Source organism: Pezoporus occidentalis, unplaced genomic scaffold (assembly GCF_034315485.1).
Source record: "Pezoporus occidentalis ecotype Australia unplaced genomic scaffold, CSIRO_AGI_Poc_V1 ctg54, whole genome shotgun sequence".
Taxonomy (NCBI): domain Eukaryota; kingdom Metazoa; phylum Chordata; class Aves; order Psittaciformes; family Psittacidae; genus Pezoporus; species Pezoporus occidentalis.
Genome location: NW_026915877.1, coordinates 7,012,213 through 7,032,230, shown reverse-complemented (window position 1 = coordinate 7,032,230; position 20,018 = coordinate 7,012,213). Strand labels below are relative to the sequence as shown.

The window sequence follows — 20,018 nt, the reverse complement described above, 5'->3', positions numbered from 1 at the left end:
GGTCCTACACCTGGGTCAGAGCCATCCCAGGCACAGCTACAGGTTGGGCAGAGAAGAGATTCAGAGCAGCCCTGTGAGAAGGACTTGGGGGTGTTGGTCAATGAGAAAATGAACATGAGCCGGCTTCAGTGTGTGCTCACAGGCCAGAAAGCCAACCGTATCCTGGGCTGCATCAAAAGGAGCGTGACCAGCAGGTGGAAGGAGGTGATCCTGCCCCTCTACTCTGCTCTCGTGAGACCTCACTTGGAGTATTGTGTGCAGTTCTGGTGTCCTCAACATAAAAAGGACATGGAACTGTTGGAACAAGCCCAGAAGAGGGCCATGAGGATGATCAGGGGACTGTATGAAGACAGGCTGAGAAAGTCAGGGCTGTTCAGCCTGGAGAAGAGAAGGCTGCGTGGAGACCTCATAGCAGCCTTCCAGTATCTGAAGGGGGGGCCTTACAGGGGTGCTGGAGAGAGACTCTGCATCAGGGACTGTAGTGACAGGACAAGGGGTAACAGGTTAAAACTTAAACAGGGGAAGTTCTGGTTAGATATAAGGAAGGAGTTCTTTCCTGTAAGGGTGGTGAGGCACTGGAACAGGTTGCTCCATCCCTGGCAGTATTGAAGGTGAGGCTGCACAGAGCCTTGGCCGACATCGTCTGGTGTGAGGTGTCCCTGCCCATGGCAGTGGGATTGAAACTAGATGATCTGAAGGTCCTTTCCAACCCTAACTATTCTATGATTCTATGAAGGTGCCCCTGCCATGGCAGGGGGGTGGAAGCTAGATGATCTTTAAGGTCCCTTCCAACCCTAACCATTCTATGACTATGAGCTAATTACAAGTGGACAGCAGGGTGGAAACTGTCCATGACAATGATCTTATTTTCTTTGAAAAAGTCTTATTTCAACTGGTAGGGAAAGCACTTAAGTATCGTATCACAATCTGAATGCTCTGGGACTCTACAAGAATATAAATTGCAAAATTAGAGTCTATGAATACACCTAAGTATAAGCTAAAAAAAACACAGTCCTTAGGAAATCTCATCTCTTCAACAATTAAAGTTGCTTAATCAAATACTCAACCATGCTAAAACCCTGTAATTTTATGTTTTGATCCCTATATTGAAAACTGATATTCAATTCTTGGCAATATGCACAACTAAGTTTTTTTATAAGCAAGGACATTGGGAAATACAATAAAACTTGTGGCTTTCTTTCCTGGTTTCAGCTGGGGAATCACAACACTTTCTATAAAGGTATTACTTTTCAAAAATGTCTAGAAGGAAAAGGCTAAAAAGCGGTGAGAAATGTAAACTGTTTCATGCATAAAATCATTCTAACAAAATGTAAATAGCAGAAGAAGGGTTACATATCTAAAATATGAGAAACCAAATGGAAAAATTCACTACTGTGTTTTCTTGTAAATGTCAGACAGACCTAAACTCTCCAGCCCCATACATGATCCTTACCCACTCCTGATTTTCGCTTCGTCTACAACAGAGCACCTATTTTTACATCTAATTCCTGCTGCCAAACAGAGCTGAAGCCTCTGGCTTGACAGCTCATATCCTTATCCGGCCTCTGACAGTATTTGATGGGCTACAAATGGCATCTCATCTTTCCAAACTTTGACAACAGCTTTTCCATTAAGGCAAGCCCTGAGAATATGTTTTCATCTACAAAGGATGCATTTAATTCCACTAGGAATTAAAAATCAAAGGAAAAATAAAAAAGTAGCTCTGCAGTGGTACAGTCCTATCTGACAGTAATATTAAAATTAAGCATTCTGCACATAAGAAGGGAATAGGCTGCGTATGTAAGAAGGAAAGGGGAAAAAACCAAAAGGGGACAAATCTTCATAACCAGCATTTTGTTCAGCTGAGTAGCAGTAGTTCTGCTGTCAGATGAACATGGGATTTATTCAGGTACCTGATCTTCAAATCCCTCACTTAAAGCTCAATTTCTTCACCTTGACAGAACCCAAAATGCCTATTCTTTCAAAAGGAAGGAGGCCAAAGTACTCCTGACAATTAAAAAACATGGGATTTCAAAAAGTAGACTTATCTTTCTAACAAAAAGCTTAATAATAGCTGGAATAAAAGGATAGCTCTGCAGCTGGAAATTTTCACTAAGAAATATCTGAATTATGCATCTGTCAGTCTATTGGAAGACAATTACAGTGTTTTTTTCCTCGCTATCTAAATAATTCACTAATGGTTTTGTTTACAAAACAGGCTAGAGGCTATAATAAATTTCATTGCACTTCATAATCTGTGGTCAGATTTCTCTTAAAACATGAGCAAAAATGAAAAATGCTGTAGTGACCATTTTAAAATGGTCTTGCATAGCCCCAGTAAAATATGGCTGAAATTGAGGCTTCATTTTTATGCATATGTCCTTATTAATCTCCATATTGCAAAGGAGTTTAGCTTTCAGTGGCCACCATGAAGCCAAAAGGACTTAAAGGGGGTTTGTCTAGTATACGGCACCATAAAACACTTTCATTAACGGCTTGGATTATAAAATAAGAAGACTATTATTAACTTTGCACCCATTAAAATCAAGCCATAAAGGGTTGGAAGCACTTCTGAGAACAGCAAGAAAATTCAAACTAATTGTTACAAATTGAAGTAATGACTTGAAATAAAAGGGACACCATTTAGTAGTGGCAAAATGCTGCCGCTAGCTTCTAGCTCTACCTGAGCAGAGATAGGTCCAGGTTGGACTAATGTGTCTGGTTTGGGTATTGCTCCAAAGAGGGGAGAGCCAGCTGGAGTCTAAGGAACAGGAATGACCACAGGCCTATAAAGCACAAATCAGATGTAAAGCTCAAAAGCAGCACATTTATTCTTTTAAAAAGAACTGCTCTTCAGGTTCATGTGATAATGGTCTTCGAATAATACAACCCAACCTCAAGGGTTGTATGTATTTGTATTTCAAATTTACTACAGGCTACAGCACAGAGATGTTCAATATTATGAAAAACCTTTCTGGAAACCTCCTTCTCTAAAGACTTCAGCACTAAATTAGGGAAAACTGGTCAGAAGTGGTTAGCTATATTTGAATCTGCCTGGATGACGATCTCTTTAGGTCCCTTCCAGCCTGAGCTTTAATGACCGTATGGTTTAAGTATGTGTTCTAAGTGTCAATGACTTCTACAAAACTGCTGAATGTTAAAACATGTGATTAAACTTTGTGAAGTCAGGGCTAAAAACTGAGACTGTCCTTAATCTGCCTTTTGCCTACTGTATTCAGGATGTCCCAAGCCATACGTTCCCCAGAAGGCACAGCTCTCTTCAAGCTTGTGTACATGCAGGGACAGTGGGTAAGCCTATAGGTTTTTAATGGTGTATCTGTCCTGAGAAGTGAATGAAGATGTAGCTGAAACCAAATCTCAATTAAGCTTGCAGTGGGGTGTGGAAAAATATATTATTTTGCAATTTTATTACCATCAGTGAGTGATTGTTGGAAGCAGTAACTGCGTAAACCAATGTAACAAAAAGGCATGTGTTCAGGCATGGACCTGGTTTTTAGTCTACCTTTGCTCAGCCATCACCTACATGAACTGATTTCACAGCAATAATGACTCCAATCCTGTATGTTCAGATACTCCCATACATTTATTTCAGAGCTGTCTCAAATAATCTTGATTTCAATCAAAAATAACTGACCTAGGGCAGATGATTGGAAACGCCGGACTTAATTTAAAAGGAAATTAAATAACAAGGACAAGAACAGTAAAGTTCAGAAAAGATTACTTATGATGGCTGGGGACACCAGACCTGCATTCTTGTCCTCTGCAAAGTGGTGTCTCACGGGACATGAACCTGAGATGACATTCCTTATTCCAATGTATTATTAAGGCTCTTTCACCCCAACACAGAACATGGTCAGCTGTCATACAGCTGAGAAGCTGAGCTGCAAAAAATAGTGGATTTGTCTCTTAATCCATGCTATTAAAAAACAAGAAGTCAATTGGAAATATCTCCTGACATACAAATAATAAAGCTAACTAGAAAAGGGAAAAAAATAAAATATGATATTTCCACCTGTAATCTCCATAAATTTAAAAAAGTTTTAATTTTTAGGCTGTCTTGCCTTCAAGCCATGTATTTGTATATGAATGCACTGAAGGGGTGACCTCTCCAAACAGCCAGCATTCACAGAGTTGTCTGGAAAACCAGTGTGTATTGATACATACCACATCCGGAACTTAGCATGCAGACCAATGGGATCATTATTTCTTCTTGGCCAGCAAGACTCAAACTAAGCCCCAGACATTCCAGTTTTCAACCAGACACCACCAGCTGCCCTCTTGAAGGGTACGGAGATGCTCTAGGGGGAATTTGCCCACAGTGGCTGAGGTCGAGCTACAAAAATCTTCTTCCTTTCAACATACTTTATTTATTTGATCAGTTTTGCTCTCTGAAAGTGCAAAAATGTGAATGTTTTCCAGGAACAAATCACAGTACTGCAGTGCACTAGCAGGCTTCTGTAATACACTCAGGCAATAGTCAATTCCTCTGATACTTTTTGCATTAGTGTATTTTCAGGCCTTAAATTATATTTTTCATGGAGAAGGCAGAAGCTAGAGGTAGCAATTCTAGGCTTAGTTTTGACAAAAAGAATATTTTCTTGTTTTAATAATAAAATTTCCCTCTCTGGTAAAAAAAAAATAAAATCTGGAACATTAAGCTAAACTTTGAAATATCATTTATCCTTCTGTGTGCAATTCAGTATTAGTTAAAAGCTATAGAAAATGACCTTAACCAGCATTTTCCTGCTTAAGAAAAGCCCTACAAGATAATGGAAACATTTTTCCCATCAGCAGCCTCGAGCAGGCTGCATTGGTGGCACCATGGCTTCTTGGAGGCTTCTGAGAGTTGCACATTTCCTAAGAACTGCCTGACTCTGATCTGGTATGTTGAAGTGACAGAGCATGTCCATTCCTGCTTTTCTTCACACCTGGCCAAGTGTCACATGTTGCTAAGATTTAGTTTTTGACAACATCTTAAACCTTCCAAATTAATTCTGTGAGCACCCAGAGTTAGAGGACTGGCCCATTGCCATAAGTAACAGTCCAATCTGCTTTCATATGTGGTTTGAGGGTCTCATAAGGAACCCTTATGAACACAAACTTATGCACCTTCCCAGGAACATGTCGAGGTTTTCAAACATCTTGAGAGCTTGTGCCAAAAAAGCCTTAAAAATGAAAAAAATCCTTACAAGCTCCTTCAGAAGATTCAAAACAAGCACCAAACTGGTGGCTCCCTCGCTACAGGTCCCGTCAGGCAGAGAAGCCAGAGGTAGTGTTAATTTGGAGACGAATCTCCTGAGCATTATGCTGTTGTCAACAGAGGGTGAAAGGCCTTCAAAAGGGAGGTCGAGCACAACCCAAATTAAACTCCTGCTTTAAAGCATTCTCAGCAATAGATGGCTATAGAAGCAGTGGGGAAAAGACAGCCTTTCCAGAATACAGGTGAGCTCTTATTCCAAAATAACAAACAAACAAATAAATAAATAATAAATCAAAACCCAAACTGCAGGAAGGGACCATCATTCTTATGGACACGCTCTCCCTCTGCGCAATTTTACATACACCCAAACATGAAAGCTTAGAAATAAATTACATGGAAGAGCTAGTTGCGCTTTTAACACAGAATCTACCTGATAACAACACAAATAATCACCAAACCACTTAATTTTGCCAGCTTTCCAGTTACCAGCACTACAAGTGTGTTTGGCGCCAGTAGGGTTACAGAGTGGGATCTTCCCCGAGTTTTCATGATGCAGCAGTAACTGTTTCCTTTTCTGCCCCTAATTTACAGGAGTTCCTAACATACTGTACTTGTGGCCAGTATCAGAAGCTCCTCCATGGTCAGCACCATGATGTAAACTAAACTCACTCTTTCTATCATAGGTTTTCGTATTTACATTGTATTTCAGATGGGTCACACAATGGCTGCCAATTCAGTCTCCTCCCGCTCAGTTTTAATAAAAACTGCTGACCTCTAAATCCAAGAAGAGGAAAAAGCAAGGTTGAATTTTTTCCTTTCTACAAAATTCTGCACAAAATAAGTAGTTTTCTGTGAACTGTAATAGTTTAGACACTGAATGTCTGAAATGAATGTACGGATTTCATGATAACAGAACAAAACTCTCTCTATACCTGAATCAGAAACTGCTTAGAAGAGACACTGTACCATTCTCCAGTTTTGGTTAAGTAAGATTTTAGATTGCTCCTTCAACCTTAACACTTTACAGCTACACAGTTCTTCAGGTTATTTTTAAAAGGCAATCAAAAGACCACTCGGAGACATGTGTGCTCATCTCTCAACCTAGTACACAAATTCTTCTTGGATACTGCAAAGCATTTATTTGCACATTTTTATTTACCAGAAAATGTAATTCAGCTTTCTTCAACCACTAGAAAATATATAATCCCATCACATAATTTTCTTCCAGTTATTCAGGTGTAAAAACAAAGAAAAATTAAAAGACCAGTAACACAGTACTTACTCTAGGACACTCAAACTTCAAAGAAAAGGTTACCTACCAGCTCAACTCGTCCAAACCCTCCGACTCCAAGGGTGTCAATGATGTTGAAATCAGACAGTTTCAGGTTGGCGAAGAAGGCAGCTTCGGCTTCATATCTGGATTTTTTTATGTGAAAAAATGGAAATTTCTTAGAGGTGTAAACATGAGTACTGTGCAATACTGTACCCGAATGGCATGAGCATGGAACAGCCTTTACCTGCTCAGTTTCCATTTTATCTCTTACAGTTTGCTTTTATGCACACACATCGATTTACTAGTCCCAATTATAGCATCTCTCCGATGTGCGTGGTTTCCAAGTGAGAAAAGCAAACATACCTACTGCATGCCTACAATGCAAATGTCTGGTACTGCAATTCAGCTCCAGCTACCCAGCAAATGCTACATTTTGATGTTTTCTATTGATCTTCTTGTGGGTGGGTTTTTTTTTTTTGGTGTCTTTAAGTATTTTTAGAAGATAAAGTCTCTCATAGGAGTATGTCTTATCCACAGGCTAGCAGTAGTTTCTATAAATGTTTATTGGAAGTGGCAAGATCATTAAGGTCCCTGGAGAGAAATCACAGCCAGGTTTTATGAAATCAGATCCGATAAGCTGCGGGCTGGTGTGCAAATGCCTGAAATGAATGAATTCAGTCACATATCAACATTTCTATAAGAATATCTTCACTTCTTTTCCTCCTATAAGCTCACTTGGAGTAGACGTCCCATCCCTGGAGGTCTCCAAATCCAGATGCTCTCTCTTTAGCCCATGTCCAACTGGCTCACAACACAGGTTCACCAAGCCCTTGACTAAGGAAGCATGCAAATTGAACACATGCAAGCCTGCCAAAATAAGCTTCCCATGACTATCCTCATGAACATGATTCCTCTAAAATAGCTCCTTGACAAGGTTTATGGTATTTTTAGAAAGGCTCGGAGGGGAAATGGATGAACAGGATCCACCCACTCAATAAAGTCTGACATTCAGCTGCTGGAGGAGTCCCCGTGCATGTACAACCTTTGGCTGCTGGCAACACAGACTTGTATGGGAAAAGAGCATTGACAGGATTATGGAGACAGGCATGGAGGGTGTAAAGGGGGAATTGGTGTGGTTTGCAGCACTTAATTTTAGCCAAAATATTTTTCATATAATCCACTATTTCACCTGGATGTTTCATTTGTGCATGATAATGCTAGTGTAAAGATAAAACATCATAATGTTAGCCTCAATCATACATACATATGCACCTGTCTATCCTTTTAAGCACCTTGTCCATCACACCTGTCTTTAATTCAATAATGGGATGGAATTGATCTATTGACTTTTTCCCTTCAAACTACGTTCTTTAGTTAAAACTTCAATGACACTGGGAGGGAAAAAGCCCCTCTCTCCTCCCTCCAATTTTAAAGTTAAAAGGGAAAAATAAAATGAGATGTGAAGAAATGTGAAAAGTCACATCACGAAGGCCCAAATCCAATGCAATAAAGCATAATTTTAACTTGGGGTGCTGTAGACAAACTATTTAAACTCTGCTTTATTATTTATACTGTCACCAGATCCTCTTGGTGACCTTGCTCCTGTGGCCACAGCAGCCTGATGCATCTGACTTTGGAAACCAATCAGAACTGAGCCTGCTTTAAACTTGGGATAACCTTGTGTGACACAGCTGCTTATTGATTGCTTTACACTCATCAAGAGGTGCATACTAAACCTGTCACTGAAAACCTCTGCTAAATTAAAGATGTACCTATGTGCTCCCTTCTAAATCACAGCAGAAACATTATTTTAAGGGTGACAGAGCAATGAGATGGATCTAATTTTCATGATAAACGTATAGACCAGTTGAATACCCTTAATGATTTATAATTGCTAGGGAGAGGAAATCCCAGCACGGACAATTTCCCTTCAACAATCAAACAACTTCAGGTCAAGGAGCCCTGCATTATCTTTGCCTAAGCCATCTCGTGCTTCCAGGGAGGCATGGCGTCAGCTATCCCATCTTCTCTCCTGAGCAACTAGTAAGGATTTCTCAATGCTGAACAAGCAGGGTATGAGAAATGGCAAACAGCAGTGTGTCAGAAGGGTTAGGGGCTCCAAAATCATATGGGACAGAGACAGGAAATACTGCTTTCCCTATAATACCTCATCCTGAAAGATGACCAAGTCCTACAAAAATTATGTATAGTTCACATCATGTGTCACGAGAGGACAAATCTAGGTAAGACATGGCATGCTGCTGGTAAGGCAAGCAGGATGCTTGTTCCAGCTCCTGCAAATTCCACCAGTTCTCCCAAAAATCCCTTAGTTTGATTGCAGTCAGGATCTTCTACTCCAGTCCCAACTTCTTCATCATTTTGTGTTGAGTTGCAGAAACTGAGAGCTCTACTGATGGCTTTTAAAGTACAAAAATATGTTCATTCATTGCTTTGTTTAGAAAATGTACTTGCAGCATTATTGTGATAGTTTTTTGAAATCTCTTGGCTAATTTTCTGTGACAGACTTCTTAAGTGTAGTTAATACAGACAAGTGAAACGAAGCATATAAAACAGTCAGATGCAGTTTGCTAAATAATGTGCAACAGGCATCCAAAAACCGAAAGAAATTCCAAAAACATATAGTGAAACCAAACACATTTAAAATCAGGCAAGCAAGCCTTTCACACACTTAGTAACAACAGTCTCATCTGAATTCTGTTTTAATCCAAGCTATAAAGGTCAAAGTCCACTTTCAAGATAAATTCCTATAAACTAACAGAAGTTATACACTTACAGGCCCTGAGAAGCTTAAGAAAAAATATCTCTTCAATCACTAAATAAAAATATCAAAATGCAAATATTCCCAAGACATCTCCTAATCAGAAAGCAGGGTATAATCCTCATCCTGACACTTAGAATACGGAATATTCAACTTCTGTCCTCCAATTTCCTTAATTTAAGGATGCTGCTCTCTAAACAGAAAATCCGAAGGCTTTTTGTAGCACGTGTTCCTCACTCAATAAAATTACAGTGAAAAAAAAAGTGATGTATGATTTTATCCCCTCCAAAAGAAAAGAGACTCTTTCAAGGCATTGGGAGGGCAGTGCAAAGAAATACAGAAGTAGTTAAAAAATTATATTGTTGTATTAAAAATTAATATTTGTGTGTCTACAGGAAAACATCTGGCTCTGGACCAGACTGAAGAAATCTGCTTACACTTAGATACTGGGGAGGATGTTTGGGATATTCCCTGGGAACATAACAGAGATGGGATGAATGGTGGAGACAGTTTGACCACACTTGTGCACGATGACATGGAAATAACTTGCACTCTGGGAAAACATACATGTGTGCCAAGTCAGGGTATATTTCTTCTGATCTGATCTTCAGATGCTACAGGCTCTTCCCATCTGGTACCTAGCAGTCTAACAAGAAATGCGGCTATATTCTAAATACACAGATGCATGCTGGTACTCTGAGATTTTTCAAACAAGAAAATGATTTTTTGACCTCTGGAAGACTTGGTGATTTAAGTTTCTAAATTAATAGATAAGAGATCTATTGGGAAGACATCTTGACCAGGCTTGGAGGCACGAATGCTGATCAGTATCATACCCATGTTCAGTGACACTTTGGAGCTACACAGAAGCAATATCCAAACTTTCTATGCTGAGATTTCTGGGGTTTTCTGAATTAGACATAATTAAGAAGAGTCCTTCTCCAGATATTTTGGTAACTGTGCCTTTTGCCCAAGCTATCACAGGCCAATATGCCTGGGAAATCATAGCTGGAAATGCACAAGAAAAGACACAGGAAACAGATTCTCCTGGAAGGCATCCTAGGGCACATGATAAACAACAAGGTGCTTGGTGACAGCCAGCATGGCTTCACTAAGGGGAAATCCTGACTGACCAATTTGGTGGCCTTCTGTGATGGGGCTACGGAACTGATGGAGAGGGGCAGAGCAGTTGATGTCATCTACCTGGACTTGTGCAAAGCGTTTGACACTGTCCCACACAACATCCTTGTCTCTGAATTGGAGAGACATCCACTTGATGATGGACCACTCTGTGGATAAAGAACTGGCTTAATGGCCATATGCAAAGAGTTGTGGTCAATGGCTCAATGTCCAGCTGGAGACCAGTAATGAGTGGTGTCCCTCAGGGATGAGCGTTGGCACTGGTCTTGTTCAACATCTTGGTTGGTGACATGGAAAGTGGGATTGAGTGTGCCCTCAGCAAGTCTGCCGATGACACCAAGCTGTGTGGTTCGGTTGATACCCTGGAGGGAAGGAATGCCATCCAGAGGGACCTTGACACGCTTGTGAGGTGGGCTGATGCCAGCCTCATGAAGTTTAACCATGCCAAGTGCAAGGTCCTACACCTGGGTCGGAGCAATCCCAGGCACAGCTACAGGTTGGGCAGAGAAGAGATTCAGAGCAGCCCTGTGAGAAGGACTTGGGGGTGTTGGTCAATGAGAAAATGAACATGAGCCGGCTTCAGTGTGCGCTCACAGCCCAGAAAGCCAACCGTATCCTGGGCTGCATCAAAAGGAGCGTGACCAGCAGGTGGAAGGAGGTGATCCTGCCTCTCTACTCTGCTCTTGTGAGACCTCACTTGGAGTATTGTGTGCAGTTCTGGTGTCCTCAACATAAAAAGGACATGGAACTGTTGGAACAAGTCCAGAGAAGGGCCACAAGGATGATCAGGGGACTGAAGCACCTCCCGTATGAAGACAGGCTGAGAAAGTTGGGGCTGTTCAGCCTGGAGAAGAGAAGGCTGTGTGGAGACCTCATAGCAGCCTTCCAGTATCTGAAGGAGGCCTATAAGGATGCTGGAGAGGGACTTTTCATTAGGGACTGTAGCGATAGGACAAGGGGTAACAGATTAAAACTTAAACAGGGGAAGTTCTGGTTAGATATAAGGAAGAAGTTCTTTACTGTGAGGGTGGTGAGGCAGTGGAACGGGTTGCCCAAGGGAGCTGTGAATGCTCTATCCCTGGCAGTGTTCAAGGCCAGGTTGGACAGAGCCTTGGGTGACATGGGTTAATGGGAGGTGTCCCTGCCCATGGCAGGGGGGTTGGAACTAGATGATCTGAAGGTCCTTTCTGTCCATAACTGTTCTCTGATTCTATGTAACGTTATCAAAACAGAGAGAAAACAAAAAGTTTGCTCTTTAATAAAGAGCTTTTAAAATTAAGGCTGAGATTCTCACCAGAGCTTGTGGGAATCTCAGGCTTTAACTCCCAGTGCATTCTTAATAGGACTTTTTGCTTATTGAAAACAGGTTTTGTCACATACCCTACCAAACCCACCTGCCAGAGCATATAGTCCACTCCGGTACCTAACAGGAGAGGTATCTTTTCCATAGTGGATGTCACAAAACAGCACAGAGGAGATGTTCAGATCTAGGTCAAACACAAGCATCCTTCCAAACCTATCAAGCTCTTCTCCAAGATTTCTTGAAAATCTGAATGATAGAGGTACCTACTGAAATCTCACTCAAATGACTGACTTTCTGTAACGTTCTTGCCCTAACAAGTATCAGGGCCCTTTTATGGGTGAGCTGGGGCTTGGTACCATCACTTCTTTCTGTCCCTCCAAATAAAATACATACTCCTAAGGAGCTGCTAATTAAAATGCCTTGATTTGGCCTCCTCTTCAGCACGGACGGGAATCACATGTGAGAAACCAGAGTAATCAGAGGGATCAGGAGTAAATACCATTGTCCACATGTCCCTGCTACTTTGAAACAGCAGTGCAGAAGCCACAGCCCAAGCATTTGGGCAATGCCTGTTATGCAGAATAGGAGAGAAAAACACACGGCTTCTTACACTGCTGGACATTTCCAAGCATTTAAATGAGTGATTGCCTCCTAGGACGACAATTACTCTAAAGCACATTTCAAGCTTCTCCTCCAAAATCTACAAAAAAAAAAAAAAAAAAGAAAATCATCTTACCTAGACAGCTAAAAAGAATAAATGACAAAATGTGAGGAGCAGAGGTTTGCAGTTGCCCAACTGCTCAGCTTTACTAAACTAGCTCACAATTCCTATCACATGAGCTAAATGTGTTGGGAAACATTAGACATCTGTTACCAAACTGTCATCTTGATAGACAACTTGGCTCTTTCCACCTGCATGCTGCCAACTAGATGTAAATTACAACCAAATGGGAACCAACCACCAACTCCCTGATAAGAGTGAATGTAACCATTTTGGGTGGATAAAAACAGAATTTCAGAGTCTTCCTCAGTGTCAGACACCTGCTCATTTAACAGCTATTTTGTCAGCCTTATATTCAGCTTTTTTGCTGAAATTCTGGCCTGATCACTGTATCACCCATAGTTGAGGCATACACTTCTGCAGAAATAATGAATCTCTGCAAAGACTAAAATAACTTGAGTTCCAATACATGGATGGTGAACACCTGACCCAGCCTGCAAATTAAATGAGCCTAACAGCCACAGGTGGGGAAAAACGCTTTACAAAAGAAACGCTTTACAAAAGAAAACTAGATTTCTGTGTCCACTAAAGAAGAGAGTCCATCTCATTATGGTTCTTAAGATATAGCTAGATTCTTAAGGCATAGCTAATTTCTTTTTAGCATGGTGCTTCAACTGATGCAGCACTTAAAAAAACCCAAACAAAACTAGTTTGTGAATAAATGACAGCAAAATTTCCCCCAAATCTTTGATTTTGTAACTACTTTTTCTATATATATCTAAATATACATATTTTAGCCCTGGTGAAATAACCCACCTGGGTCTAGTCTACTTATGGCACCTGGCTGCTATTGCCCTGCCCTGGACCCTGAAGTCACAGCAGGCTTTCTGGATTGGATTCATGCTATTAAGAGAGATGCAATTCCAAATGCAAGTGAAAAGTGGTAGAGGACATGGATCGATTTCATGTAACAAGGAAGCTTCACTATCTAAAAGCAATGTAAAGAAGAGCAAATGCAGCAAATGGTGGTAGGGATCCCATATCTTGCCTTCTGCTCCAGCCAGCCCTCTTCCCCGCCAGCTCAAATGACTCCAAAAAGCTAAGACTCGTGTGTTTCTGAACGATTTTGGATAAGGGGAAATCTATGAATGGTCATATGGGTGAAAGCAAAATAAAAAGCACCTTATGTCATGCCCACATGAGATCCTTACCTTCAACTACGCCCTGTTTTGAGTGGGGCTCAGAAGACTTAGCCACATTCAGGCAACAGACAGAAGCATGGCACAGCGACAGTGTATTTTACACAACCAGCAAGATCCAGAGCCTGGGAATGCCTGAAAGCAAATTCTTGAGAGGCATTGAGAGCAAATCTGTTTTTCTTTATGGTGTGTTGCCACTCAACCTCTCAAAGGTCCCACCCCACATGCAAAACCCTTCTTACCTAGCATTCTCTCCAATCTATTTGAGTCACTACTCCTGGTGGAGGGAGATGTGCCTTGACAAACCATTACAGTAAAAAAATAAAATAAATACAAACAAGGGTTTGAACCCAAAACCTTTTGGGGAAGACTGTAACATGCTCATCAGACTTCTCTAAGCGTCACCTAGTAGGTGAAGAGCACTCTCAGGTCTCCACTGACTTGTATTAGGTGAAAGGAAGATGCTCCCCCCAAAATTACACTCAGAGCAGGCAGTGATAGCAGATAATAACTATTTCCTAACTACCATGTATGGAAATGTCTTGGAAATGCCTATGTTTTGTGTTTCTTCCTCAGGGTACTAGATGACACACAAATGCACCTTTTAACTTCCAAAAGTCCCTTTCAGGTAAACACTGGTATCAGTAAGAACAAAAATAACAAGAAAAAGACCAGCTCTTTACCTATTTTACTGTCAATTACATAACATTACAGAAAAGCTGAATTCATTTCAAGATCTGCCACATTATTGCAATTTATTAGCTCGTTCACAAATACAGGATCACAAAATTGTTCCAGGATATCTCCATCGGCAGGGAAAGCAGGAAAACACCAATCAAAGACTGCAAGCTGTTGGATAGAAGTACCAGCACAAGATGACTGTGGTGTGGTATCTCCCATTGGCAGGAAGGTTGCTGTCACCCACCCAGCCCTGAGTTGTATTAACCAGGGAGCACTGGCATGCTATTGCCCTAAATCCAGATGTTGTTTTCTGTCCTTTGACAGGGATAATGGACAGATAGCATTTTAGTGTGCCCATAAATAAATTCTGCCTGATATTTGCTAACCTGATGCTAATCCATTCCTGGGAGAGGTGGATGTTACAGTGTTACCTACAGATCTTGACTTGCTAGAGATGATTTACTGCCCTGCACCAAGGAAGAGCGAGGAGAACATTAAACTCATGTTACTCTTCCATTTTTCCTAACTGCAAACAACACTGAAAAAGTAGAAGGTGTATATCAATCTATCTACCCATGTCCGTAGATAGACAGATACAGGGAGAAAGTATGATAACTTGAAACCCAACTTTTCCTTAGTTCAGGTCTCCTTCTTCCAGACCATCCTCCTGAGGTCAGCAGTGCCATGGCTTTAACTCCCGATTTAGCTGCTACCACTTCTTTATATGTCTTACACTTTCAACTGAAAATCCAAATCAAGAGAGATTTCATTTGGATTTTTAAAAGCAATGTGCTAGTGGCGGTGATGCAATTGAAAGCTAGAGCTGCATAGACCATTGCATCAAAAAGAAAGGCTGTCTTTCTTTTCAAGTTCATGTTGTCAGGGCTGGGAATTTTTCTTGGACCCCCCAGCACTTGAACTCAAAGCATACTTGCCTTTAATGACTTTCACATCAGGAGAAATAGCATACCTCCTGGTTTAGATTTTCTTACAGAAAGTGAACATTTGAGTGGCAGCTAAAACAGACATTAAAGCTATGGCATCTCTAACTTCCTCTGGAAGGGGAAGGAGATCTGAAATTAAAAACATAAAGTTAAAAAACTAACAGAGAAATCATTCCTTCCCCTATTTTAAAAGCACATTACTTTTTAATTAGAACTTGGCAACGTGAACATGATACTATGCTATTATAATAAGCTGTGCTTATTGTAAGTTGTTTCAGTACTTTAGCAAATAGAAGATTTGTTTGAATTATGGGACTTTGAAGACTTGCTATTGCATGGAGACCAATTTCGCTGAGAAATGTAACTGAATGTACCCAAATACAGTCAGTTAAAATAGCTCAAAAGATCTTGTCATCATCCAGGCTCTTGAAACTTCGAAGTTAATATTGTTCAACTTCTAAATGTGCCAAGATATTGGCAATAACTTGTTAAACAAATTATGCCTATTGGGTTCAGTACCTTCCTTCTAGCAACAGTATGAGCTCTGCAGTGGGATCTTATCTGAACAAAGGATGTGCAGGGAGCAACTTTATTTAAACTCCTAAAAATTTCAACCTTTTTTTCAGATGTTCACTGTGGGATCCTCTCTTCTTGTAACACCCTTATTAAATATCCACACAATGCTCACGTGACAGAAACAAGCCAAAATTTTGGTGGAAGAATCAAACTGTCATCTGACCAGGGGGTGATAATGCCATACAGGTATGAAGCACAGTGCTTTCAATAGAGCACAAGGTTATCAGGATGCTTTTTAGGGAATAGGTTGCCTGCTTTTCACTGAAAGTCAAAGGGAGGTCACCACTGAAAATGCGTGGTTTATTTTCTAGATGCATGTGTTTCTCCTCGAACTTCTAATGAAACAGCCTGGTGCTTCAACAGCACTCTCGGGGTCCTACTTCAGGAAGTCCTGGTTTTAGCTTTGGTTAAAATAACATTTGCACTTTTGTAGTACGCTTAATGCTGAGAACATCCTGAAATAGTTCAAACAATATACTCTACAGAGTAGACTGACTTACAAACCCAAGACTTTAATCAATTTTAATTAAAAGGGGCGGAGGGAGGATGTGGAGTATTCCTTCCTCTGGTGGTGTTTCCTGTTCTGTACAATATTAAAAGATATTGCTTAAGAAGGGGGTTTGTTTCTTCTTAACTCTGGGTGTTACTATCTGGAAACCAAAGAAACTGCCTCATTGCCATTGTGTTGCAGCTCTGCCTTGGCTCAGCAGTGAGGGATTGAACGCAAAAGATTTGCTGATAGCACCATTGTGTATATGCTGGATTAACCTGGGTAGAAAACTCATTGATGACACTGGAAAAATAAAGCATGAATAACTTTCTTGACTCCGAGACAGGCAGCAACAGCATAACCTGAAATTTCACACTAAGCAAATTCTAAGGAAAAGTAAATTATTTTTCACAGCACTTCAAACATTGCACATCAAATATAAAATGAAATATCATTTAAAAATGTTATTCATCAACATCTTTTTTTTCCCAAATAAATTAATGTTCAAATCACATACTTCTGTAAACTTTCATTAGAAAAAATCCCACCAGTTTTCCTTGGGCAATGGGTATTATCACAGTTGCTGGGTGAAAGAAATACTGATTTACACATAGCCCAATACCATCATGTTTTGATGCCAGCTGGCATGAAGTACTGAGGTGTTCTGTTGTTTTGGGCTTTTTTTCTTGTTGTTGTTTTACTGTGAGTTTTTAAAGGATATTCAGCTGAAATGTTACAGCCACTAAATAAAAGCTATTATATACTTTAGCTCACCCTAGTCCACAGAGAGTTTCATGTCCTGGCCACCTCATCCCTACTTTCAAGAAAGCTGTTTTGGTTTTTTTCCCCATGCAGCTGTGCTTATTACAGTAGAAATGTGGGGTAGGAATCAAATTGCAAAGATACATTTATCATGCTCTCACACACACGCGTTACAAAGACAAAACTCTTCTGCCTGGCTGATGGGAATAAACTGAAAGTGCAATGCACTTCAGCTTGCCTTTTTATCTTTGCTATGCCAGTGCCCAACAGTATTATGCCTTAATAGCCTTCTTGGCACATTTCTCTCATCACATGCTAATTCTAATTTGAATAATCAACCTTTCAGAGTAAAATATTAGATTCATGGGTTGTTGGATTGCAGCACAACATCTAACATCCCACTGCAGAGTGACAAGCTAGATTAAAATGCAGTTCACTGAAGGATTGCCAGGGACTATAGCATACTAATTTCTATATAACTCTTCCTAAATCATGGGTCACTACCAAGATAAAATTTGGGTTTAAATCCTCATATTCATCAGCTGATGCATTTGGGTATACTCAGCAATACTGAATTCTACTGTAGACTTACACGTAACTTTAACGCAAAAGCAGTGAAAAATAAAGCGCCTGCGGTGATGCTAACTATCTTTGAATAATTTAGAAGAAAAAAAAATACTGTGGTGAGGAAGGAGACAAGTCACAAATTTCCCTCTATTTTCCTTATTAGTTCTGAATTTAACAGTTTGGATCTATAAACAAGAAAATGTATTTGAAGATAAGGCATCACGTTTTTTCCTCTCACATTTCTGATTGACATCAGAGGAAATACCTTCAGATCCCCTATTTTTTCCTTTTGAAAACACCAAGGAAAACCCATGCTTATGAGAAGTGCTCAGGAAAAAAAAGCATTTCACATTAGAACTCCAAATGGTGAATAAATCCCAGCTACCAAACTTGGTTCAAAGACGCCCGCATATCCACCACAGAAGAATACCAAAATTATTTTAAGGCAACTTATTGGGAGTCACTGGGGAAGAGCCATGGCCATGTTATAACCTTGGAAAGCCAGATGTAATCTCAAGGAAAATTCAGTCTAATTACAGCTTGAAATTGCTCAAATCACAGTTAGTTCTGCTTGTTGCTTTTCTACTTTACAAAATCCCACAATCTAATTGCACACTGCTAATTAGATCTCACGAACCCCAAAGCTGCCCATCTAAGCATGTAAATACTAAATGGCCCTTTTGCCTCCAGCCTTAATGTAGGACTGTGTTTCTCACATGAGTAAAGACTCACCATGGCAACAGCAATGCTCAGATTAAAAAGACTTGGCTGCAGTTTTCTTCTCTTACATTTTTTAAAGAATGAGGAGAACAGATTGATATGTTGCTGATGTTAGACATACATATTTGTCTGACTTACTGTGTTCACTACTTACTGTACATTTGTAGAAGTCCCATGTGTTTTAGACAGAGAGCCACTAAGTTTTGCCCCCATTTCTTTTTCTAAAAGGACCTAATCCTCTCTGAAAAAAAATCGCTTGCTAGATGGTTTCCAGCTTGATGGCTACTAAGTAGAGGTCCACCTCGAACGAACTTATGTCCCTCCTCTAAGGGCTGTCCAGAGGCATTTCTGCAATGTTTCCTGCAGCTTCTTCTAAATTCTCACGTACACCCATGTATGACAGGATTTGGAGATGCTGCTGTAGCAGATGGGTGAATGATGTTCTCTTAATCCACTGGCTCCCCCAGAATGTCCATAGATCATCAGTGAGAGCTACTAATTGCACTGGGGTTGCTGGACCAAACTTCCCAAAATTTTAGTGCAAGACCTTCAAGCTTTTATCTGTTTGGCCAACCTAAGAGCACCCCAAGCATGTCTGCACAGCTGGCATGTTTCATCCCAATTAACTTTGAAAAAAAGGTGACATATAAGGAGAAGGCAGAGAGGAGGACATAAACCTACCAAAAAAGTGGTAGCAGGCAGGAAGCAGTTTTTTTCCTTACAAAGCAAGTACGTGTACACACAAAGAGAGGTTTGTCCCTCCTCTTGCTTATTCTGGCAGACAGATGAAAATGTGGGAAGAGATCAGGGAAGCTGGGCTCCACACAACCAACTCCATCCTGATATCACCCTGTGTCAAACCTGCTTTTAATTTGACTTATCTGCTAAGATTTTACTTTTTTTCTGTGAGTATGACTTTCAAAACAAAAATCAATTACTTGGGCCATGCAGGTCCTTTTTGACTCTGCAGAGGCAGAAAGTTTCCTCTCCAGCTTAACAACTCTGAATTTTCCAGTATCTGGCAAAAGTTAAGAAAAAGCATCAAAACAAAGGGCCAATTTAAAGACAATCTGGAAAAACAGAAAAAAAAAAAACCAAAGCAACTGTGCATGTACTGTCCCAAAAACATTAAAAAAAAGGTCTAAGAAAGAAGAATGGGAGGACTAGGTCAGGCTCCCAACAAAGTTGTGGCATGACAAACATATAGAAGGCATGAAATGACCATTGCTAGGATGACAGCAGCCACAGAAGACACGGGAAACATGAAGGCTGGAAACACCAAGTAGCCTAGTCCTAATGAAAGAGTGATCTGTTGCGTTAAATCAGGTTAACAAATTATCAAGTCATGCAGGTCATCTGTAATTGGAAATTACAGTCTAAACAGGGAAGGAGAGTATCAGGATGAGATTACTGACCACTCATTAGACAGGCAAGAGTGTCTTTGATCTGCTGAAGGAGCCTCTGACAAGACCTCATCAAAGACAAGACAACTATGAGTGTGCAACAAAGTCTAAATATACTATCTGTCAAATCTGAATTTTTAAGCACAATTAATGATTAGTTTTGGAGATGGTTAAACAGGTGGCCCATGAACAAAGAAAATTTGTGACTTAATGCCAGATGATATGCACGATACATTTCA

At 40.4% G+C, this 20,018-nt stretch overlaps 1 protein-coding gene across 6 annotated transcripts in view; it reads right to left on the bottom strand.

Moving 5' to 3' along the window:
• Positions 1-20,018, bottom strand: part of PRKG1 (protein kinase cGMP-dependent 1) — a 492,239-nt gene that overhangs the window by 27,887 nt on the left and 444,334 nt on the right. For all 6 annotated transcript variants that reach the window (XM_062637910.1, XM_062637908.1, XM_062637911.1 and 3 more), the window contains exon 10: positions 6,541-6,637. In XM_062637910.1, coding sequence (XP_062493894.1) covers positions 6,541-6,637 — 97 coding nt within the window. The remainder of the gene's footprint in view (positions 1-6,540; positions 6,638-20,018) is intronic.